We start from the raw sequence: 26,184 nt of genomic DNA, 5'->3' as shown, positions 1-26,184 counted from the left end.
TATTTAATTGTAAATCCAGCATGACATAATAAAGAGACTTTCAGAGAAAGATTACCTTTCTGACACTATTTATAGGGATAAATATCAGTTATCCTTATGCGGCCTTAGAACAACTGCTTTCAAAGGAATGCAGAACACAAATTAGGGGGAATGAATGTAAGCTTCCCACAAGGGGGTACCTTGATCTGGGATTGAAGAAATCTAAGGAATTAGAAATGATTACTAGAGAGTAAGTCTGGGTTTACCTGGCCTCAGACAGGTGCTATAATTAACTATTCTCACTCTTCTTTTTTTTTTTTTCCTTTTTGGTACCTAGTTTCCATACTTTTTCCCCTCTAATGCCCTATTAACTGAAGTAAAGTGCTCAGATCTTAAGTATACAGTTGGATGAGCTTTGTCAAATGTCTGCATTCATAGAACCACCACCCTAATCAATTTCTGGAACATTCCATACTCTTGGTTGGTTTTTTTTTTTTTCTTTTTGTTATTTTCAAAAATGAGAATTATTACAGCTCTCTGCTACTAGGAATGAACTCCCTGCTAAATTCAAAAAAAATAAAATAAAATAAAACCAAAGGTCTGTGAGTTGGTCCCCCGTGGAGCCAAATGCCGTTTGAAACCAGTCTGTGTCCAGGGCCTTTTTAACAACGTAACAAAAAGAGGAACTGATCTTGACCGGCGGGCGCAGGGGACGGCGTCCCGGCCCAAACATCAGACTGGAAGCACAATGATTCCCAGGGACTAGACGCTAAATCCTGGCAGACGACACATCCTTTCATCTTCTGAAATGGGTAAATTGAATGAAGCAAGGCCAATTCTGGGCCAAGCGGTTGGATGAGGTTTTTTTTTTTTTAAAGTTCCAAACTGTTCTACATCGACATTAAAACGTCAATTACAGCACCCCTAGAAATTGTTCTTCTGTCCTTGACATTTCCTCCTTCCTCACTAGTTCCCTTGCAGCAGGAAGCCGGCTACCCGCCTCCAGTTCCCAGGCCTGGCTTCGCTGCACCTCAGGGGTTCTTCCTTGTACGGCAGGAATCCCCCCGGATAAAAGCAGAATTATAAACACTCATCCTTAGACATTTTGAAGGGAATATATATACAGCGTGAGGAGTGCAAAATGCCCTGCACTTCATTCAGTAATCGCTGCTCGGGGACTCTAAGTACAAAAATAAAGATGAACCGATGTAACAGGAGCTGAATTATGGGGAGTTGTTTTCGCTGGTTTTTCTTTTTTTTAAAACTAAGAGTTCTGTACTGGCAAATTTTGCTGTCACCATATTATGATACCACAGTGGAGTTAAGGGTCTCTGAAGCCAGGCTTTTGGGTCCCAATCCCGATTCTGGGAAAGCAGCCACAGAGGGTAGGTAAGCCAATGGGTGTGGCTGGGTCCCAGTAAGACTTCATTATGGACGCTGATATTTTTGAATCTCGTATAGTTTTCACCTGTCAAGAAATAGTCTTCTTCTTTGGAACTTTTCTCCAATCACTTAAAAATGTAAACAACATTCTGAGCTCACAGGCTACACAAAAACAGGCAGTAGCCACATTTGGCTCTCAGGCCATACATAGGTTGCCAACTCCTAACTTAGTTCCCAAGTTTTGTTTGAGTTTTAACCCAGGTAAAGCTCTTAGCCCAGTGCCCGGCACATCATAAGCACACTTCCGTGTTATTATTATTATCTAGTGGAATGTGATGAATGCTACATTCTCCAGGGATCTGGCATCAGTATTATTTCCCAGAAAGTTGACCTTACAGGCTTCTCGTTTTGAGAAAAAGAGAGAGAGGTCCTAAGAGAGAAAATGATCTTAGTGTCTTCCTCCAATATCTAAGAAAGATATAGTGAACACTCTCTCCAGATATGGATCCAACATACAGAGTGAGCCATTGTATAGATCTCATCATTTGGGGAATGATTTTTCAAAGCCATTGCTGTCCATTTTTGCACATTAAATCCCACAAAGAGATTTATTTACAACATTAAATCATTTCTTTGTGCTGCCTGGCTACATTTTTAACTATTGAAATATTCATCACACACTCTAAGAACCTAATGCCAAGTGTTTTATGACCTTTTAAAGGATGGCTTCTTTAAAAAATCACCTTCAAATGTGGATGTGAGTTTCCAAGTAAGGCTAAGGAAGAGCAGTTCATTGTCAAATAGCAAGGGGATAAACAAGAGACCATTGCCCTGAAAAATACCACCAGAGATGGGCTGATTAAACAGAACTCTATATAATGTGCAAAGCTGCGGGTTAGGGAAGTAGGGATGGGAAGTGAGGAGGAGTTGGGAGCAAAATGTATTTGCTTCTTAGAATGAGAAACAGACCCTATTGTCTATAACAATGGTTCTCAACAGAGGGCAATTTTGGCCCCAAGAAGATATTTGGCAATGTCTGCAGATATTTTTGGTTGTCACAACTGGGTGAGGGAGAGGTGGGAGTTGCTATTGGTATCTAGTGGGTAAAGATCAGAGATGCTATTAAACATCCCACAATGCACAGCACAGGCCCCCACAAGAGAGAATGATCTGCCCCCAAGTGGGCAATAGTGCCGAAGTAGAGAAATCCTATAGACACAGGAGCCATCCCGACCCACCTGCCTCACAATGCACTTTGCTTTTACTTTGAATTGGCTATTACAGGCATGTGTCAAACAACTGAAGATAAACCCTAGAAAGCACCCCTCCTGATGTTCTTATTAAGGATCACAATTTAATTTGAACTCTTCATCCACCCACTTTTTCAAAGGCATCGTGATGGAAAAGTTGCAAGATTGGTGTTCCTTTAAATGACACAAATTAATTCAATTACCCTGAAGAAAACTGGTACCAGATCACCAGATTGCTGAGCAACTGATGCTAATTTCATAATTCAATTTACTAACGAGGTAATGTGACAAATGTTTAAAAGCTAGTCAGCTGTAGCTAGAACCAAGCCATCCACAGAAGTCATACCTGCTCTGTATCAATTTGGATACAAATCTGCTTGTTCTCCACCAAAATAAATCTGCTCAATTTCCTTAAGTAAATAAGGCCTTTTGGATCAACACAAGGTGAAAGAAAAGGCGAAAAGGAACTTCCATCCTTTTGCAAAGAATCAAAATACTAAATAAGCAGGAATAACTGATAAGAAAGCTTCCAGATCAACTTGGGGAGAGTTAAAATAATTCTGATTCATCTTAATGTAACTTGAAGTTATAAGAACACTAATTAACATTGTATATTTAACACTGTTTTAAAATGTTATGTCAGTTTAAGACTTTCATTTTACAATAAAATTCTATTTAAATTGAACTGTATTTGTAAAGTGCTTTACAATTCTATTTAAATTCACCTATATTTGTAGTGTGCTTTATAATTTATGAAGTGCATTCACATATATTATCTCACTTGGGCCCTAAAATAATTCTGAGAAAAAGGGATGGCAGGTATTATTATCCTTGATTTACAGATGAAAACACAGGTTTTAATCCATCATGTCGGTCCTTTAGGTTTAACAGAGAGCTCAAGTGATGACACAATAGTTTTACAAAATTGGATTAGGAGAGAGTGGGTACGAACAACTATTTCAGTTCTCCATCACAGAATAAACAACCCAACACTCAGTGACTTTAAGCAACAAACATGTTATAGTATCTCACAATTTAGTAGGACAGACATTCAGGCAGAGCTCACCTGAGCAATTCTTCTGCTTTGTTGACTGAGATCATAGCAACTGCTCTACGGTGTTCAGTTGGTGGCTGGTGAAGGGTCAAGATGGCTTTCCTCACACATCTGGTGCCTTGGTGAGACAGCTGGAAGGCCAGGCTCTGCTGGGTCCCTCTCTATGCTGTCTCGGGGCTCTTTGCATGGTCTCTCCAACAGGGTGGTCACATTTCTCAATGGCAGCTCAGGCACCAGAAGCAAATACCCCGCCAAACAGGAATGGGAAGCTGCCAGTCTTTCCATGCCTGGCCCACTTCTGCCATATTGGTCTTGTGAAAGCAGTCACAGAGCCCCCCCAGATTTAAGAGGTGAGAGGGGGAGAAATACACTCCACCTCAAGGTGGAAAGAATATCAAAGAATTCATGGGCATCTTTAATCTGCCATGTATTCTTGAGAATCTCTTCCAACTTAAACGTTGAATGATAGCCCTAGGACACTGACTCCTAGCCTGCCCTTAGGAGCGATGCTCCCCAAAGAAACTAATTATAGCAGCAGAAATTGCAAACCAGAGCGGGCTGATATACATAGTGCTCAGCACCTACATGTTCACCTGTATTCTTTGTTGATTTACAGCTGTCTTTGATCCCTGTGGCTTCAACTACCATTTCTATGCCTGTGGCATCTCTTTGCCCAAGCTCCAAAACCAAGAGTCCACCAGGGATCTCCACGTGGGTACCTCAGAGGCATATCAATTCAATGCATCTAAAATGGAACTCACCCTATTTCCTTCAAAACCTTCCTTTCTCCCTGCCGTTGCTGTCTCAGCAAGCGATACAGACATCCACCCCATTTTCCAGATCTGCATCCTGAGTATCATCCTTAACTTCTCCTTCACCCTCACTCTCTGCAGTAAATTGTCAATCAGGGCCTGTGGATTCTAAGTGCTAATAGTCACCCACCTCAATCCATCCTCACTGCCACTATCCTACTTCATGGGCTTCTATGCTCTTCTTACTATTTCCCCTACAATACAGACTGGCCTTTCTAAAATCCAAATATGATTATGTCACTTCCCATTTTAGGTAGAAGGCACACTGTTGAAGACAAAATCTAAACCGCTTAACGTGATTTATAAATTTTGTTCTTGTGTGATTTGATTTAAAGATACCAAATGCCCTCCTGCCCCACACACTTCTCTCTCTGGCATTGCCAATAAAAAGTCTACATAACCCATTCTTTCCAGTTCAGTCACTGAAGTCCTTGTTAACTGCAAATGGTATCTAAGAGGAGTTGTCCCATTAACACCTTAGCAGCCATTAACTGTTTTATGTCATTTGTGAAAGTATCTCTGTGGTTATTCGAGCCTTTGGAGATGGGTCACAGCATAGATAAGTTTTGGAAAAATGGAGAGGCTATCTAGGTTAGTCCTGGAGCCATTTCTAATGCATGATAATCAAAATAATCTGCTGGTTAACATAAAATATGCAAGCATCTGGAGAGAGTCTGTCTTGTGAAAGTATCCTGTATGTCCTGTTTTGGATAAAGAAGTTAGTAATTGACATCCATCAAAAAACAAAGGAGGTGTCCAGTGAAGGGGACAGTGTAAATAGCCACTTTAGATCCAAAATTTCAAAATCTAACCATCTTCATTTGATGAGATTAGCATAGCTAAAGAACCAATCAAATCCGCCAACAAGTAAATCTCAAGGGATGATTTAAATGTAGGGGTCACATGTAAATTTTCAATATCAATCATTTCTGGAACTGAGGGATCCATCAGGCAAGACTTAAAAATTGTTTCCATATATAACTCAACTCCTCCATTGTAATAGTATTTATTACTGTGATAGGATTTGACCTTTAACAGAATTTAACATTTTGGAAACTTACGTTCTCCCTCTCCTCCTTGTCGATCTTCTACTGGTGTTTTGCTTGCCCAAATTGCTGTCTTGTTGCCTAGAAGTAGAGTACCAACATGTGGCCACCACTCTCAGACACTCACACCCTTCCCCTCCCCCATGCCTGGGCTAATGGCTGTTTCTGCTGACGTTCCTTCATCATTTATACCTTGCTTTACTCATCTTTTTCTAACACATCTGCCACGTTTTCCAGCTTCTTCTTTCCCAGTAGCTTCTTAAGCCCCCTACTCGCTCAGGTTTTCAATGCTCCCATTTGTCATTTACCTGTAAAGTCTGAATTCCAGGGATGATCATGGCCATGATGATTATTAACGTTTTTTATCACTTCGATGTTATGTTATCTTGAACTCCTTCCCTGCCCTTAGGAGCGATGCTCCCCAAAGAAACCAATTATAATAGCAGAAATTGCAAACCAGAGCGGGCTGATATACATAGTGCTCAGCACCTACATGTTCACCCATATTCTTTGTTGATTTACAGCTGTCTTTGGTCCCTGTGGCTCCAACTACCATTTCTATGCCAGTGGCATCTCTTTGCCCAAGCTCCAAAACCAAGAGTCCACCAGGTTTCTCCACGTGGAGATTCCCTATAATCCTCATAACACCACCAAGATATCTAAATATCTCTTTTAAAGAACAGGAAACTGAGGCTTAGAGAAGTCAAGTAATTTTGCTGAGGTCCTACAATGTATCAATATTTTACAAAGATATTCTGATACTGCTGGATCAGAAAATTAAATTGATTGGGTTCAATTAGTCAAAAATCATCTTTTTATACACTGAAGTATTTATGAGTAAAATGATATGAAGTTGAGGATTTGGTTCAAAATACCCCAGTGCAGGAGGAGGTGGGATGAAGACTAGAGTGGCCATGTATCGATGATTGTCATAAATGAGTGATGATGTCCATCGTACTATTCACTCTCCTTTTGTGTATATTTGAAACTTACCATATTAAAAGGATTTTTAAATATCATCTTTTTTACACAATTCCAAACAATCCACGTCTACTGACCAGTATTGTTATTAAATGTTTGTAGATAATTTTGAAAATGTTTCATTATGTGTCCAGGTTTTAAAATACCTAATATGGGTGGGAAGAGCACTCTAGCTTTAAATACAAAGGCTTCGTTTTTGCCACACAAGTTTATTTTTTTCTAGACCTCTGTAATATGCATTGCATACTTATCTCAGTCCGAGAAACAATTACCCAGGCACTGTGTCCAACTGCATTGTGTTATCTTTTAATTAACCCGTGTAGCCTTTTTTACTTAACCTAGTTTGAGAAGTGACAGCCACTGGGCTGTCTAAATAATGTATGCCACTGCTCTTTTATTGGATCTATTCAATCAAAAACAATAGTTCCTGGTGTGTGGTCCAGCTCTCCAGGGCTAGTTACACTTTCTATTCAGTCATGATCCTTGCCATGAACACTGGGGTTGCAACTTGCCTTGCTAACCAGAGTGCTTAGAATTGTTTCAATGTATGAAACACAGATTGATCTGATGTGTCTTTTGCTTACAACGTTTCTGTGTAAAATCTATTCTGCAACTCTACTTTAAAACCCTTGCATCAACTTAGAATATCCAGCCTTGTGAACGTGGGTGGTAGTTGGATGCTCACATATCTACTCGTTACCGAAAACTCAGCACTTGTCCATGAGGCTGAATCAGAAGAATGAGGACAAATGGTTTGGGAAGGAGGAAAGATAATTTTTATTACTTTGCTGGCAGAGGAGGCAAAATGGTAGACCTTCTCATCTCAAAATCCAAATTTCCTGCACATAGGCAGAAATACAGAGCTTTTAAAGGGAGGGCCCCTCAGTTCTAGGCTATCATGGTTATTCTAATCATCCCACATTTGCCAAAGACAAAGCCTGTGAACTCCACCAGGCACCCATTTGGGGGGGGCTGGTGCTGCCTCAGATAAGAGCAAAAGGCCTTCTTCCTGCTCCTCCCTACCACTGGCCTGAGGCAGGGATGCATGTTTTAGTCCTCAAATGAGTGGGAGAAATTTCAAAGAGACAGAAAATATTTTTGCCTTTTTTTTTTCCAGGCCATTCCCTGTTATATACTGAAGGGTCAGATAAAATGTGCCACATTTCTGGATGGAAACTTCTTGATATGTAATCAAATCTCTAAAAGTGTGCATACCCTGGGACCCAGCAGTGCCATATTTAGGGATTTATCCTAAGGAAGTAACTGGACAGATGCACAAAGCTGTATAAGCAAGGATATTCAAGGCAGTGGGTTTTTTAAAAAAATAATATTGAGTAGTTAGAATGAATCCAACTGTCCAAAAATATGAGATTAATTCAATGAAATTGTAGAAATTTAAAATGTTGATGTAAATAATTTTATGGTAATGGGGAAGTATTCATTAAATCCTGTTAGCAAACAGCAAGTTACCCAGACTCATAATATGCATATTATGAACATATATCATATATTCATACAAATATATATAGCCTGGCTTGAAAAAAGTTATCTCTATATAGGTGTATGTGTGTATGTGTTTCAGGGGTGTTTGGGGGGGTGGTGCAAGGCTTAGGTCTGGATTGATAAATATTATGGTTTCTTTTAAGTGATTTTTTTCCTATGTGCATTTTTATATATTTCTACAAGGAAATATTACTACATGTAGTAGCTACATAAGAAATAAAAAGGAACAAAAATAACAGATAAAACCTATTCTGTCTAAATGTGTTTCCAGTGTTCAGATAAAAGGAAAGTGAAATAACCTAGAGAAGATGTAAAAAACCTTTTGGGAGCATTGCTTCAATAAAGAAAAGCCTTTCTGTATTAATTATTGAGTAGAAATGATGGAAAAGATAATGGGGAGAGAAGCAGACAGGAGAGTGAAGAGTCATCCTGCAATTGGCCATAATATCCCAACTTGAGCCTGGGGGTTATGAGTAAGATGTAGCCTCCCAAATCAGGGAAATATTGTAGCACATTTATCTCTGTGTAGTTTTTTTTTTTTTAAGTGCTGGAGATTTTTGGCGTTCTTATAATGTACCGGGTATCATTTGCTGATCCTTACAGTAAACTCTTCAAGGTATGTCTTCCTAAATTGTGGCCCTGGGCAGTTCAGTGTCTTGTCCAAGGTCATATAGCAGCCAACCTGTGAGCTGAGACTCACTTCACTACTACGATCCAGGGTGTCTCCTTTACAAAGATTAGAGAGACCCAGGAAAGCTCACTGTCACAGTGACTAAGACAAGACCGTAGTAGTGTCTGGGTAGAATTCTCTGAAGAATGGGGTCAAGCTGAGCTGTGCAGGCAGCAACTGGGAGGCCTTTTTTAGGAACCAGAAGTGAGGCTTTGTGATTGTAAATTATTCAGGCTAGATGTTTACAATGAGCAATTCAGCTTCAGGCCAATATTAGCTTCCATTCCTATTACTATCAGATTAATTGCATTTTGTTGCTTTTTCTAAACACACTTCAAATCAGGAAACCTATAATTCAGCAGTTAGTCATTAAAGTAGCAGTGGATCTGCAGCTCATGTTATCTGAAGCTCATCTACAAAATAAAATAAAAATCCAGGGCTTTTTTTTTTCATATAGTAAACAGAGCATTAATAGTAAGCAACTAGGATATTGTTCCTAAGGTGAAAAATGTCTAAACTGAAAAATTCTTCAGATAATAAAAGAAATCAGGACAAATAGGCAAACAATGATTGAAAGAACTTGGATAAATTTGCATCTTAAATAACACATCTATAGAATCATAGTAAGTACAGTCGCAAATTCTATCATTTCAAGATCATGCAAACCATTATATATATATAATATATATATATTATATATATATATAGTATGTTAGTGTGTGCATATACAAAGATAATTTGGACTTAAAGGGGAGTTAGTACTATCTGACAAATTTCAAATATTAAAGTACTAAAAAGTCATATTTCCTATGTACTGCAGAAACTATATATAAATGTGTGTGTATATCTATCTACACCTGTTCTTCATTTTTCATTGTTCTCCATGATCTCATGCCTTTACATGCAGCTAATATCAAATACGGTTTCACAGCTAATCAATAAAACACAGTTTACATCAAATGACCAGAGAGTTGTCAATTTTTTAAAATCCCAGCCTCTCTTGTGGATTGCTGACTTCAAAGACATGCATTAAGATTATTAAGCAAGTAATGATTGATTTATTACATAACATTAAGAAATGTTTTCTTTGAAGCACAAATTAAAAGGTCACAGATGCCCAGATTTTTCTTCAGGTTGATAGTTAAAAATGCAGACTAGACGATATTGCTGGCCATGAAGGACACATGAAGGGGATTTGCAGTAACTCTCCTTTCTGGGCAATATTTTAATGAAATGCTTAATATTCTGCAGTGAATTAATGAGGCAGTTCTCTATTTCCAAACAATGGGTGAACAATTAAGACCCAATCCTGAGAACAAATTGGTGTCGCTGTTATTTTGTGATGGTATTTAAAATGACCACTGCTGTAGCAATGAGGCATTATTTAACAGGAATGAAAATAACCATTTACATCAAGCAATTCAACAGAGCTATTCAGGAAAAAAAAAAAAACTTGGCAGCTGCTGTTCCTAGAAATAAAGCCGACATTTTAGGATGAAAGCAATTTGACCAGCTGAAACCTAAACATGCTTTGTGCCATGTTCAGAAGTCACCCAAAATGCATGCCAATGTGCTAAATGCTCCCCATAAAGCCAGCAAACTGTGCAATTTTTCACCCTCATCTCAAAACACTCCGGGGAGAAGAGATGGGTGCAGATCTTTGAAGAGGTCAGATTTGAGAATGAATGGAATTAATTAGCCACAGGAGAGTAAGAAAAACCATACATCAAGTGTGGGAAAAGTTATTTACATATGGAGATTAACTGGGAGAAAATCGATCCTACAACCAAACTCAAAGTCCATTCCAAGACTGCCCTACACACCTGCATGTCCTAAATAATCAGGAACTATATTGCTCAGCAAGCTTGCATAACAATGTCAACAGAATAATTAATTGTCTCATCCTTTTCCAGCGCATTGTTACGGAAAATGAGGATGACAATTCTACAGGTGGTCAATAAGAATAAACTATTTTTCATGCCCAAGAGTCATATAAAAATCAGGGAACTTTTCTCATACTTTTGTGAATTTTAATTTTAGGTTTACCTCAATATTTTCCCTGAGGAGCATTGTTTCTAATTCTGCTTCTCATAGTTCTAGTCTTTCCTTCCCAGGTTGCAAAGTTATTTTGCTTGCTATTTGAGATCACTTCTATAACCTAGTTCCTCCCTCCCTCCCAAAAGAAAAGTCTACATGGCCAAATTGATGGGACAAAATGATAGGTTTAAAGAATAATTCATTATACTATCAAGATCTTGGCATGCCAATTGCTGAAAAGACTATTTTGAGCTGTCAGTTCCAAAGCACATATTTTTTCATTGACTGACATGCCAAGTGCTTGATGGAATAATGAATTGTTGCCATTGACATCACCATTGCACACAACCCTTGGGCTCCATGCAGCATTTTTCGGGGGTGATGAATAACATTGCTGCTCTTTCTACAGTGTGCAAAGCTAGGAGGATGAGGTCAGGCTCAGGGGTTGCTGAAGAAGAGGATGGCAGTTTGGGGATGGAGAGAAGAATGGGGTGATGGTCAGAGATATAATTAGTCAGTAGTGACTGTGGTGCATGTGATAACAATCCCTCATAATTAAAAATACACGATTCCACTTCTCGGCGTGATTGCAACAAAACAGCACCATCCAAGTGTTCTGCGTTCTTGCTTGGAGAGGGTTTGGGGTTTGGTTTTTCTGACTTAGAAGCTATTTGCTGTTACTGCATTCAACTCAGAAGCCCAGCTCCTCCCGCTCAGAGACAAGAAAGACAAAAAAGAAGGCACACAAACAAAAGCCATGGGGGCACTGCCCTCAGTATGGGTCATATGCATATACCCAAGTTATACTCTGCTCCTAAAGCATCATCCCCCCCCCCCTGTATCTCCATGGCAGGCCAAATCTAAACCATTCTAGCCAAGGGCAAGCCTTCCGAAGGCTGTAAGACCCACCAAGGGAACTTGTCAGGAGCCCTTGGTAACATTAAGGGCTTGATCTACAAAATTCTTAGTACTAACAAAAGTCGCAATCCACAGAAATAGGCATTAATGTATTAGGCACTTACCATTTGTGTAAAGAACTCCTTTTTTGTGCATTTAAAAGGCAGTCTTGGACTTTCATTGAGACAAATCTCTAGTTTCCAGGTTAGCGGCCCTCTCTACCCCATGCATCTGAGTAATGAGTATTATAGTAGTAACACCTGCTTCAAGAGTTCCCTTCCCCCCTCCACCAAAGAGCAATTGATTTCCTTAATTTTCATTTTGCAAAAACAAACAAAAAAAATGCTTTGGTTTCCCCTTTCTTTGTAGTCATTTTCCTACCTATAACTGAAAGCTTTGGGTTATGCCAGGATTTCTTTATGTCTCAGCCCATCTCTAAATACTTCAGCAGATGGACGATTCCCCTACTGCCCGCAGGATTAAGGACACATGCATTTTGTATGAAGACTGTAGGCTAAAGCCCAGAAGAACCACTCTCCCATCAGAGCCACCAAGTGGCTGTCTTACATAACTGAACTATGGCTTTACATGTGTGCATATATTTGCATATATTCACATACAACTTCCCATTTAATCATACACCCAATGAGCAGAAGTCTGGCCTAAATAACTATAGCTTAGACATCAGGTCCAAACTCCTCGCTTAAAAGCTGAGAATGCTGAGGTCAGGAGAAGGAAGGTTGGCGAACAGGGCCTTTTTAGTTAGTGAGGTTCTCATATGATGTTGATAAAACCACTGGAAGAAAAAAATTCCAGTCCCAAGGCCTGGAACCTCTGCTAGTTTTTTCCAGGGGTGCATCATTTGCCTTTGGGTCTCATACTGGCCTTCTCACTGAGGGCTCCTGCCCTTAGACTGTCAGCCCATGCCTGGACCAACCGTTCTGGGGTGTGCAGACCTCACTGGCCACTGTGATCATGGCATTTCAGACTAAAGTTTGTTACCTGCACAAAGGTTTCTCTGGTGCACATGGGCACACAGCCTTGGCTTCCTATATGTCTGCATCTTCTTCCTCTTCCTCCTCCTCCTCCTCTTCCCTCTGCTCCTCTCACTGTCTACTAAGGCCTCGCCAGGTGCCACACATGAAGGGTGTTATCTCACATTCCCCTGGGAAGGACCTTCCCTGACTGCTCTACCTGCCCGCAACCTTATGAGTTTGGTTCCTTTAACAGCCTTCCTTTACAGATGAGGAAACTGAGGCTCAGTGAGTGTGAGTGGTTTGCCCTAGGTACTAAGGTAAAAGGTAGCAGCACAGGACCTGTCTGAGGCCAGCACACTGCCGCTCCTCGTGATGCCGCAAAGCTCCTCCAATTTCTCCTGAGATTTCGTGTGTGTGCACTGGCCAAATGCCATTACCCTACAGAAGACCCTCGGTGGGTGTCAAGAAGACCCGGTGGGGCTGGGTGCGGTGGCTCACACCTGGAATCCTAGCACTCTGGGAGGCCGAGGCGGGTGGATCGCTTGAGGTCAGGAGTTCGAGACCAGCCTGAGCAAGAGTGAGACCCCGTCTCTACTAAAAATAGAAAGAAATTAGCTGGACAATTAAAATATATATATAGAAAAAATTAGCTGGTCATGGTGGCGCATGCCTATAGTCCCAGCTACTGGGGAGGCTGAGGCAGTAGGATCGCTTAAGCCCAGGAGTTTGAGGTTGCTGTGAGCTAGGCTGACGCCATGGCACTCACTCTAGCCTGGGCAACACAGCAAGACTCTGTCTCAAAAAAAAAAAAAAAAAAGATTGAAAAATAGAAAGAAATTAGCTGGACAACTAAAAACATATAGAAAAAATTAGCCGGGCATGGTGGCACATGCCTGTAGTCCCAGCTACTCAGGAGGCTGAGGCAGAAGGATTGCCTGAGCCTAGGAGTTGGAGGTTGCTGTGAGCTAGGCTGACGCCACAGCACTCTAGCCTGGGCAACAGAGTGAGACTCTGTCTCCAAAAAAAAAAAAAGAAGAAGAAGAAAGAAGGCCCAGTGGGTGAAGCAGGTGTTATTAACAAACTAATCTGGGTTCTCTTCCAAGGGCCAGGCACAGACCCCAACAGAGCAAGTCCAAAATCTGCTACAGTGTCTTACCACAAGGGCCTTCATATCTGCACAGAATGCTGTTACCTAAGAACTAACTAGTCAAGACCCTTCTGCAAGATTCCTGGGCCAATGGGTGCAAATTACATTTCACCAAGAAAGCAGAATTTTACACCACAGACTTTTAAGTGCTAATATTGGAATCCAAAAGAAAAAGGAAGAGGAGGAGAGGAGGAGGAAGAAGAAAGACAAAGAGCAGCAGAACGTAATGTCTTTCCCAGCTCTCAGTCCTTTTCACTAGTTTAAAAGCAAAACCATAAAGGAATGGGCACCTTTTTCCGGGTATTACTTTTCTCCCCTTGTCCTCCAGATTTATTGCTTGCACCAAGTAGCATCCACCATAAAACTCTTTTTTTCAATAGGCTGCTATTCGAATTGCAAAAGCAAGAACATACAATCTAGTAAAAAGCATATATGATAGAATTATAAAGTGATTTCTGAAGGGGATTATTCGAATAGAGATGCCTGACAGGCCAAACCCAAATTCCATCTCAGAATGTGGTGATGGTTCCACGAGATGCTCCATCACCGCATCTTACTTCTAATTTTACAGAAAAGCAGATGTAGCAACATCCTCATAAACTGGAGGAGGAAAAACTCCCTGTCCCATTTCCACAAGGCGAAGCATAAACATTTCTTTTATAAAAGCATCTTGTGGAAATTCTCTCCCTGAATGTTGCCGAATATCACCTGCATTTTTAAAAAATGATATGTAGATAAAGGTGGTTTTCTACAGGATTTACATTTTTCTATCAACGCAGAATTGCTCTTACTATGAATCAGCGCTTGCTTGCTTTTCGCTCCTTTTTCCGCAGCATAATGTGTATTTGTTTCCCTAGTTTTTCCATTATCCTGCTCATCCCGCCTCCTTTTTAGTCGGCCTTTCATATGTTAATCCTGGCCTTTCCCTGCCTTGCCTTAGGTCCCTTCAATATGTCCCTAGTACCTCTCTCATTTCACTCAGTCACTTGCTTTATTTACATGTCTATACCACTTTAACGTGGGGTTTTGTTCTGGGACTCACAGCGTTCACCTTTAACTTTATCTCCTACTTGCTGATTCCGCATCCAATTGCCTCATATCAGACTGGCCTGATTTTGTTGGCACCTTTATTTAACACCGTGCCCAGCTTAGATTGCCACCCAAGACAGTAGTTCACTTCAACTGAGTTGTGTCCTTGCAATTCATTTTCCAGATTTCTTTGGAAACTGCAATCACAATTACCTCCTCTTGTGCTGCTGACTGAATGATCTCAACGTGAGAGGCAACAATGTATCGATGTAGCTGGATGGCATTAAACTTGGACTTAGACCACCTAGGTCCAATCCCTCAACCTCAGTCAGCTTCCATCTCTGTGGCATAGTAGGAGGAGAATAACACCTGCAGTGCTGGCATTGCTGTGTTTGCGAGGTTCTTTCAGATTGTAAGGAAGAAATAATCCAATTCATAACCTGAATGTACAAGTGGCCTCATGGATAATTGAAAAGTGGTTCATGATTATAACCCACTACAAAGGGAGCCCAGGAACTCAACTCTGGCGTCTTTGTGCCAAGAACTTTGGCATTCTCTTTGCCTCTTACATTCAAATGTCCCCAGCAGAAGGGACCTGGAAGGTCATTTATTTACCTTTTATCTTGCAGTCTCCTGATTGGATAGACTTTGACTCAGCCATTAGTCCCTGGTCCAATCAAGTGTGACCAGGTAGCACAGTTGATTTAACTCAACAGACAAGATGCAACCGACCAGACCAACTGCATGATGAAGGCACTGCCTGGTACCCCTTGCCCCAGAAGGGGGCTGTGGCCATGGCAAATGCTTACCGCAGCCTGCCTGAGATGCATTCTTGCACCATCAATTCTCATGCCTCTGGAGGAAAAGATTCCATGGTCAAATAAATTTGGACACAGTGCATATTACATCTTCCTGTTCAGAAATTCACAAGGCACACTAGTATATATCAAAGGTGCTGAGAAGCCCTGCAATAAACAATTCTCTTTAACTGGACTTGAGGCAGCATCTCTCAATAACCCATTTTTTATGTAACATCTGATTGACACCCAGTAGAAGAGACTTTGGCAAATGCTGACTTGGACCTCATGGGCTGTCTACTGCCACCAGCATCATCAGTGTCTCCTAGACCAGCAGTTCCCAACCACTGGACATCAGAACCGTCTGGGGACACTGAATAAAATGTAGTCAGCCAGACGTGTGCCCCTAGAAGATTCTGAGAAGAGATCTGGAAATCAGAATTTAAATGCTCCCTTGGTCCTAGAACTTTGAATAATTCTATATGTCATAGTATAATAATTGCATTTACTGAACATATGCTATGTGCCAGGCACTAAGAAACTGTGGGTTTATTTTCTTATTTTATCTTTACATCAACCCTGCCTAATATATATTACCACCACTTTACAAGTAAAAATCCTGCAGCTTCATGAGGCGAGGCAACAAGTCCACAGTCACACAGACTATGTGAGAGAAGTTAGGACCTCTGACTTCTATATGCATGTTCTTTGGTCTATGCATGTTCTTTGGTCTTTGTTTTTCCCAGGGACCCTCCTCTCTTGATCTGAAACTGATTGCTACTGGTAGGCAGCCAACAAACCATTGTTGAAGGAATAAATGCCAGGAAGGACCACCACGGCCCCTTTCAGAAAAAAAAAAAAAAAAAAAATCCCCAAATTCTGTAACTCAAGGTTGTGAAGAATAAATAACACAAAACCCTTTAAGAACTGCACTAGGTCATGCCGGTGTAAAGATGCAATATTAACACTCTTTTATTCATTTTGAACAGCACTTCTTAATGATTTGTAATTCTTGGGCTTCTAGCCTTCAATAAACTCCTCTGCCTATAATTTGCTTCTACTCAAACCAAATGATAACAGCAATTATGTATGTGATAACCTATAAGCCCAACATAAGAAAGAAATTAGCTCCTAAGAGGAATTGAAGAGTTAACGTGCTAGCTACAGATCCTAGATAGGGCTGAGTCCCAACCAAATGCCCCGGCAAGTCAATGAGAATGCATTCCTCTAAGCAGCTCCTGTCACGAGAAATCATCTTCCCGGGGCCACGAGCTCATCCTGCAAGATGATCAGGAGATATTATACGGGATCCGGCTATTGGCTACAGCTCAGAAATTCCACATTTAAAGCCGAAAACTGTCCGTGATAATTTTTCCACATTCTCTCAAATCAGGAATGAAAAAATCCATCAAACGCAGAAGCAAGGCCTTACTCCTGGCGCTCAGGTGCCTGGAATCTACAATGAGCTGCTTACACCGGGCTTCAGGCCCCAAGAGGCCATTTGGAAGGGCTTGACTGCCACCTGGTGGTCACACGGGCACTACTGGCCAAAGCGAGGGCTCATAAGAAACAAACCGAGCAAACGGCTGTAGCCCACTTCCTTTTTGACAAGAATGGTTACATCTTTCGACATGCCCCAATAAACTAAAAGAGAAGAAAGGTATTAAAGTGTTCTGTCAATAGCCCTTGGTTGGGCGTAGGTTATTTTGAACAATTGGTTTCTCCAGGGCAATTATACATACCTGAGCTGATTTGCTTACATGCTCATAGTTAAAAAGCAAGTGTTTTCCAAATTATCTGTTGACTAGGTTTCAAAGAAAACTAGTTTGTACCTGCAAAGCCTAGTTCCACGACTGTTTTCTCCAGTCGCTATATCTACCTCCCTCCTTTCCCTCCCCACCCCCCCCTTTGTTTCCTCCCTCCCTACTTTCTCTTCTTCCTCCCTTCCATCCTTCCTTTCCCTCCCTCCCCTTCCCTTCTCCCTTTGTTTCTTCTTTCCTTCATTACCTATAAAATTCCCTATTTAAATCCCTTCACAAAGAAAGCCCTTTGTCCAATCCATCTGCTACTTACTGTGACTTTGAGCAAGTTCCTTAACCTCTCTGTTCTCCGTTTAAAACATCTAGAATAGCTTTTACATTTTTAAAAGATTGCAGAGGAGGGGGAACAACAAAAAATAATATGCAACAGAGAACACATATAGCCCACCCAGCCTGCAATATTAACTCTGGCCCTTTGCAGAGAGAGTGTGCTGACCCTTCGCTTCCCCTGCTGCAATCTGAAGCTAACAGTATCATCTATAAGTATTCTTGTTTTTTAAAAAATTAAATCTGAATCTAAAGGAGACTTCAGATCTAACTTCTAGTTGACAGGAAGCAGAAGGGAGAGTGGAACAAGCGAAACGCCACCATGCTCGCCGGTAGCGGATACTGCCATGTGCCCCGAGCCCTCCCCTGAGATGAGGCACTGGGAATCCGTCTTGCTGAGAATGTTGGCGGCTGGTGGATCACAGCTGAGCTTCTCTCTAGACTTGCCCTCAGCTGAAGGGCGTTGCCTTGCTCAAGGTTCCCCGCCTCTCTGGGATGGAACTTATTTGATGACTTGTTGATGTTAATACAAGCATCTCTTGCCTCATTTGGGGGCCTCACTGAAGGACCACCCCAGCTCCACAGCGCCCCACTGAGGCCTCGCCAGCTACTGCGCTCCCTCTCAGTACCTCCCTTTGCCCAAGCCTGGCCCCTTCCTCGCAGGTGTTGATCATGAAAACCTTTCCCAAAAAACCACCCCCATACGGATCTCCATCCCAGGGTCTGTTTTCCAACGCATTTGATCTAAGACATCCCTGTCCCTCTACAGTCTATTCCCAGCATAACAGCGTGAGTTACCCTGTTCAAAAGTCAGTCAGGGCTCTATTCCTTTGTTCTGATCCCTTCAATGGCTCCCATCTCATGAGAATCAAAGACCAAGAGCCTTGCCACCTGCATCCCTGTCCTATTATCTCCGTGACCGCGCTTCCTACTTCCCTGGCCTTTGATCACACCACCTGCACTGGTTTCCTTGCTGTTCCTCAGACACACCAGGCACGCTCCTGCCTCAGGGCCTTTGCACAAGCTCTTCTGGCTTCCTGGAATGCTTTTTGCCCAGTTATCTGCATAGCTTCCTCCCTCACCTCCTTCCAGTCTTGACTCAGTGAGAACTTCCCTGACTCACTTAAGTGTGCAGCACTCCACCTCATCCCAGACTCTACACCCCTGTTCCTACTTTAGTTTTCTCCATAGCATGTGTGCATCTGGCACACTATATTTTATTTATTTATGTTATTCAGTGTCTGCTCCTTCACTACAGTGTAAGCTCCACGAAGGCACAGACTTTTGGCTATTCTTTTTGTTGCTGCATTCCCAGGACTTAGAATAGGAACTGGTACATAGTCCTTACTCACTATTTATTGAATTAGCAAGTGAATGAATGAATGGGAAAATAGGAACGTGGAATCAGAAGGCCTGTGATTTTTAGGGAGGTCCATTAAACAGCATCTGAGTCACATGAAAAACAGGAACCATATTCTTATGTCATTTTGGTAAGGATTATACAATGCAGTATTTGTGAAAGTATCACAGAATAAACTGCTAATAATTAAATATAAGCTATACTTTTTGCTTAAACTGAATTCTTCATCAGGAAGCTACTTAGTTTTTATAATCTCAGACCTACCAGATGGCCCAAAAAAGCAAGCATATAACATTCAGACACAGAAAACATTTAAAATGGCTCTATATTCAAATAAAATATAAAAAGATTTATTCCAAAGCCATAACCAAAATGTACAATGAAATACATCTCTTTCAAAGACTTAATAAACAGAGCAGTCTTTACATGTTAAATTTTATAACAATTTGAAGACCTTCTTTTATTCACACAAAAAGTCTGATAAAAGTTAATTCCATAATTAAAATGTCAAATGTACTTTCTTGTTTATATAAAATGTATTCTCTCTTTAAATGCAAAATATTCAAATATAATAGTTTTATTATGAGTTGTTCTCAAATTTCTGAAATTCTCACTAGTCTGTAGAATCACATTTCCACACACTTCTTAAAATGAGGTAAGAAGATAAATGTTGAAACTTTTTTTTCAGACAATTTTCTCAGATGTTTATACTTGGCTGACTCAAAGTGCAACACAGCCTTTATAATTCCTTTCACAACATTTTCCCAGCGGTTACTCAGCATTTTGCGAAAAGAACAGTAAGAATACCTGTCATTTAAAAATTCATAATATGTTGTAATTCTTTTTATACAATTTTAAGATCCAAATCAAAGCTATTGCCACAGTGACTTTTCTTTACAGATATTTGAATAAATATTCCTAAATTCTAGAAGACTGTTCATAATCCTTTAAAGCAGAGGTCAGAAAACTTTTCCTGTAAAAGTCCAGATATAAACATTTTGTTTTGCATGTCACTTCCCCATTGTATATTCTTTTTTTTTTACAACTCTAAAATGTAAAAGAAAAAAAAAAGATTCTTTAGCTCTGCTGTAATTTGATAACCCCTTACTTTAAACAAATAGAAGTTAACTAGTCTCTAAATTAGACTACTCAACACCCCTCTCCAGGGAAGACCTGTGAACCTGAGCCCAAGGGCAGAAAAAAAAAGAAAAAAAAATTAGACTACTCAAGTGTTAATAAAATGTAAATTTCACATTTTGCAGTAAAATAAATCCATGGTTTCTGACTGCTAAATTGAAAGTTCATAAACAGTAAGAAATGACTCCCAATCAAAGAGTGGGACTACATGCCAGATATTTTTTTTAATCACTGGCATCTTTTTCATAAGGCTTTTTAAAATTTTGATTGGATAATTCATGTCTTTATTTATTTTTGCCTTACTGTTTTACAGGGAAAAATTCTCTTCATGAGGCTAATTTGAAGTTTGTGAAATCACAAACTGGAATGCTTTCATGCTCATAGAGGTAGACGCATACCCACAAGTACATGCAGTTACAACTAGTTACATAATGGAAACCACTATTTCATATATAAATTCAACATAAATGCTCTCCATGACTAAGAAGGAATCAGTGCAAACCAGCAAGAGGTATGCAAAACAGAACTTTCTAATTTGTTTTTATCACATGTAGTTGTTACCATTTTGGGGAAACATGATTTGAATATGAAATATATGAATGTAAATTAACCCAGTGGCATGATTTATTCAGCTTCCTGATGCCCATAACCTGGAGCTGACTAAACTCTGATCTATAACACGGTCCTAGACTTGGTACTGAGAATCACAATTGTATGTATGCTGTGCATGTTTTCCTTTCCTACTGTACAAAGTGTTATAAACAGATTATGGCAAATAAAAGAGCCATTGTAAAAATTTACCCAAATATATCATAAACAAGGTGAATTGTTTGGAATTACTCTGGAATTACAATCACATGATATTTTACAGAAACATTTACAAATTCTAAAGCTGAGAAAGTTGAAAACTTTGGTAGCCCTAAGAAGAAAGCTTAACGACACCAGTTAGCCCATGCCTGATTTTTGAACTATAAAAAGTAAAGCTTTCAGTGCAAATTTATTATTGCTACCGATAAATAGCAATATTACAAAAAAACCACTTAACACTTAAATACTATAAAACACGTAACAATACCCTGAAGGTGTGTTTTGGTATAGAAAAGGTGATTTGGGACTAGGAAAATAACAGGTTGTTTACTGACTTAATCATGAGTCTGGGTGTTGGGATGTTTGAACACTCTCTTTTTGCAAACAGACTCAACACATTTACAACTCATCACGTTTCTTCTTAAATGGCCACTTTGGGTGTTGCAACACGTGGTCTGCAGCCTGAAGGACAAGGTACATAAATTCTTCTACATCGAAAGAGTAGTTGGTGAACTTCGGGTGTTCCCCCAGAGTTGGATGGTGGCCCTGAACACACAAACCAAAACACAAATCCATAACTCACTGAGGATATGGTTTTCTCTGTAGGAAGAAAGTTATTTTCTTTGGCTAAGGCAACTAATTTATGCTCTACATAAGAGGTCAGCAAACTTTTTCTGTTAAGGGTGAAATAATAAATATTTTCAGCTCTGCTGACTCTAAGGTCTTGGTCACAGTTACTCAACTCTGTCACTGAAGGGCACAAGCTGCCACAAACAATGCATAGACAGATAAGCAGGACTGTCCTTTGTTTACAAAGCAGGTGGTAGGCCGGATTTGCCCCACGGGGCTATAGTTTGTTGATCCCTGTTATATATAATCTAATAGATCTTTCTAGGCCCAAATTTCACAAAGGTGTCTTAACAACATGAAAGACATACAGTGCTTAATTTCCCTTTTTCTGCAGTTTGCAAATATAAAATACAACTCACTATTCCAGAAAAGAGCAGTTTATCTTTGAAGTTCAATGATTGTTTTTCATATTAATAATTAGACACTTCAAACACATTAAAAATGAAACAAGGTGAGTTTTGTGATTGAAATTTACCTTATCCTGAGGAAAGACTTTGTTCTGCCTTTGCCAAGTGATGTAGTGGATGCCTCTCAGCCTGGCCAAGTCTAGGTAACAGCGTTCGTCTTCACAGTTGTACCTACAGACACAAGCGTGTCGCAACGTGAGGCTTTTGTCCGGGCTTTCTGCCCCATCAACAATTCTCTGGGGGAAAAGGCACCTCCCAAATGTGTCCTCGCAAAAGGTTGTATACACAGTAAACAAGACGGAGAAAGAGAATTTAAAAATATTCTCTGAACTAAATGACCTTAGCTTTGTTTTTTTGAGACAAACTCTCGCTCTGTTGCCCAGGGCTAGAGTGCCGTGGTGTCAGCCTAGCTCACAGCAGCCTCAAACTCCTGGGATCAAGCGATCCTTCTGCCTCAGCCTCCCGAGTAGCTGGGACTACAGGCATGCACCACCATGCCTGGCTAATTTTTTCTATATATTTTTAGCTGTCCGTATAATTTCTTTCTATTTTTAGTAGAGACGGGGTCTTGCTCTTGCTCAGGCTGGTCTCAAACTCCTGAGCTCGAACAATCCACCCGCCTCAGCCTCCCAGAGTGCTCGGATTACAGGCATGAACCACCGCGCCCGGCTGACCTTAGCTTTTTAACAACAGAACAGGATCAAGGAATGAAGGGGATTGACTTTATTCAATAGGGTCTACTTGCTATGAACTTGATATTACCTCATAACACCTTGTCTTCACACGTATGTTAATGGACTGGGGGCAGGTAATACTGCCAAGGTCATATACCTAGTTGGCGAAGGAAATAAAATTGAACCCAGGTCTATTGGACTCCGAGGCCTGGGCTTTCTCAGTTATAGTACTCTCCCTTCCTCCCTCTTTCCTTCCATTCTTCCTCCACCCCTCTCTCCAGGAGAAATGAATGGAGACAGAATCCCACACTTATCTGGATATTTCTCTAACATATACTGTATGTATTTTTTAAGTGTCTCCAGAGAGTTGGAAATTCATGACAACTTTTATCCTAAATAGCCTCCTATTTAAATACTGAGTCAAGTTATTTTTTAAAATGAAACCATAGAATCCAGATACTTAGACACAAGGGAAAAATCAGGTAATTGCTATTAGTATGTCAAGAACTAAAGTGGGAGGCCAGGCATGGTGGCTCACACCGGTAATCCTAGCACTTTGGGAGGTCGAGGCAGGAAGATTATTGAGGCTACAAGTTTGAGACCAGCCTGGGGAGCAGAGCGAGACTCTGTCTCTCCAAAAACAGAAAAATTAGGCAGGCATGGTGGTGCATGCCTATAGTCCCAGCTACTTGGGAGGCTGAGGCAGGAGGATCACTTAAGCCCAGGAGTTTGAGGCTGCAGTGAGCTATGATGACACCATTGCACTCTAGCTGGAGTGATAGAACAAGACCCTGTCTCAAAAATACAAACAAACAAAAACCACTAAGATGGGGCATGGTGTCAAGAGTAAAATTATTAAGGGAGGGAAGGCCACGTCTTCATAACCAGCCACTAAGTTAGAAGCGTGCCCTGGGCAGATCATTTACATGCATGGACCTCAGTTTCCCTGTGTATGGCATCAGTGAGCACTAGGTGAAGTGGTTGGCTTGTGTTTTAGAGCTATGTTGTACACAATATATATAGGTTCTCTTTAAACACAATAATTATACTGATTGCAGGGAGATGCTCACAGTTTGAAAGGCACTTGAGAACGAACTCAGAGTAGAGAGAAGCAAAGATTCATATCTTCCCTATCGTGCTGGGGATGGTAAGAGGAAGAGGTAGTTTGCTTACTAAGTGCAAAGGCAGGCTGCAGACTTTACATTTTTAGCTCTAGGTCTTTTTTCTTTCCAAATGCCTATGTGATATGACTTCTCTCTAATGATTAAATATTAAGCCTTTTGATGCTCGGAATGAAAGTCTTGGCATGCATAAAAAGCATTAGTAGCTGCCTCAGTGTAAAACTTGGCCCCCAACACTTACAGTTCGAATACAGCAGCCCAGTCTGGAAGGAAAAGTAAATGGGTAAGACCAGCTCCGTGCATTCCAATAAATATGTCTGTGTTGTGTGTGATCCTCAGTTGATCTAAAAAGCCAAGTTCTCTGTGATCACATAGAACAACACAAGAGAGACGGGAGAAGAAATAAGTATTAGGTTGAGTTAGCTCATGATTCAAGGTAACAATATTTATACAAGTGTATTTCCTGTTTTATGCTTTTTGCCAATTTCAAGCACACTGTAGTAATTAATAACTTATTTTCTTAATAATGTAACATGTTTTTCTACGAAAGCTCATCTGCCATTTTAGGCTAAAGTACATCTATTTTTAAAGGAAACTTTAATAGCTGCCTTAAATCTAAAACTAGTAACACACGTTATCAACCAAACTGTAAAAATAGATATAATCAAACTACAAAGTATCCAAATCTAGGTAGATACTGCAAGACAATGTTCTGAGCCTGAGCCCTGCTCTCTCTTCATGAAAAAGGGTAATTAGCAAGTGTTAAAGAGATGTTGTGACATGGTGGCACCAAACTAAAACCTACTTCCTAAACATAATAGAAGGATTTTTTTGAAAAAGAAAATAAATTTCTCCTTGTGCGATTTCAATTATTCAATGCTACCTGAGTACACCTACAATGATCTGAGATACCACCAGGACATTATTCTACCTTTGCAACAGAATAATCCACACTTGTATGCATGTTCGGATGGCACAAATGTTCTTTAAATCTGAGACACTGACAGATGTGCAAACTCTGAACCAAAAATCAGTCCCAAAACAGTTCACTGAAGTGCGGCTAGGAAGAAACGCTGGCATAAGGGTGACACTCTCAATAAATGGAATGGAATGAGATCTCCCAGCCCTACTTTACTCAAAGTAAAGAAAAATAAGTGATCAAGATCATGTTGGATCTAAGAAGGAAAGGTGAATTCCCTCTTCTATCAGCTAACAACAAAAACCCCTCATAGGAAAAGGAAGACAACAGCTCTGTGTGTGTGTGTGTGTGTGTGTGTGTGTGTGTGTGGCACCAGGAACATGTGCCTTAGTTTCCCCAGGAATGTGAAGTGATGCAGAGTGAACCAGATGGCCATTCGCCCAGGTGAACACACGCCCAGAGTTGCCATTTGTGCGATCTGCCTGCGTAGTATATTAGACTCACAAATCCCCCATGCTAACATGTTACTAACACGCCCTTAGATTGACAAGGCACGAATTTACGTCATTCTTGCTTCATCTGGAAACTCCTACATATCCTTAAAAGCCAGTCAGTGACACGGCCTCCGGGGTGCCCGTCCCGGTTCTTTCAGGCTGATGTCGGGCCCCACTTTGGCTCCCACTTTTCCTGTGACAATGAGGGTAGTCAGCACAGCAAGGTATAACACGTAAAATGGGAATAGCTTTGCCAACCTCAGAGGACTGTTGAAAGCAGGCGATGAGATAAGGCAAGTAAAGCACAATCGTAAGTCTCAAATGGCAGCTGTCCTAACGATCACTGTTTACCTGCATTCAGAGTCTGGGGTCCTCAAGACAAGAGCCCCATCATCCTCCACAATTGGATTGCCACTGCCAAGCCTGGTGACCAGCTCACGGTTACGTCCCCAATAAATAAAGAGTCCTCGTATAAATGAACTAATGTCTGATGAATGAGGTGCAAAGCTCCCAAGCTTATATTCTCTGCAGTAAGTGCGTCTATATTAGATACTCATGTGCTAGGATATGTATACTCTAAAAAAGAAAAAGAAACTATGCATAATGGTAAATTTGGAAAACAGGACTGTGATTGTGGGTGGGTGAGGGTGGAGAACAATGTTTTCACTTTTCCTTTTGATCCTTTCTATACTGCTTGACTTTTTAAACAAGGAACATGTACTACTTTTACCAGGAACACGTAATTCCAGGAACAGGAATTAGCTAGATAGTGACTAATAGACATGTTCTGCTTTTCTAAGCCTTTTAGTTGTATCAGAATTTTAAAAGAAATGTAAATATTTGATAAGACTTCTAAAAAAATCTCATGTTATTCTATGACCCTCAAATTATTCCTATAGAAATAATTTTAGGTCAGAAGTTGAAACCTGGCAGCTAGCAGGGCAAATTAGGCCAGTAACATTTTTTAAAATTTAAAACTCGTTGCC

At 40.5% G+C, this 26,184-nt stretch overlaps 1 protein-coding gene across 4 annotated transcripts in view; it reads right to left on the bottom strand.

Moving 5' to 3' along the window:
* Positions 1 to 19,337: 19,337 nt before the first annotated feature.
* Positions 19,338 to 26,184, bottom strand: part of EOGT (EGF domain specific O-linked N-acetylglucosamine transferase) — a 32,318-nt gene continuing 25,471 nt past the window's right edge. For all 4 annotated transcript variants that reach the window (XM_045529661.1, XM_045529660.1, XM_045529662.1 and 1 more), the window contains 3 exons: positions 24,027 to 24,146; positions 22,059 to 22,161; positions 19,338 to 21,499 (listed from right to left, as the gene is read on the bottom strand). In XM_045529661.1, coding sequence (XP_045385617.1) covers positions 21,353 to 21,499; positions 22,059 to 22,161; positions 24,027 to 24,146 — 370 coding nt within the window. In that variant the 3' untranslated portion in view covers positions 19,338 to 21,352. The remainder of the gene's footprint in view (positions 21,500 to 22,058; positions 22,162 to 24,026; positions 24,147 to 26,184) is intronic.

Source organism: Lemur catta, chromosome 18 (genome assembly GCF_020740605.2).
Source record: "Lemur catta isolate mLemCat1 chromosome 18, mLemCat1.pri, whole genome shotgun sequence".
NCBI lineage: Eukaryota > Metazoa > Chordata > Mammalia > Primates > Lemuridae > Lemur > Lemur catta.
Note: the sequence above shows the minus strand (reverse complement) of the source record. Positions and strands in the feature narration are given on the sequence as shown.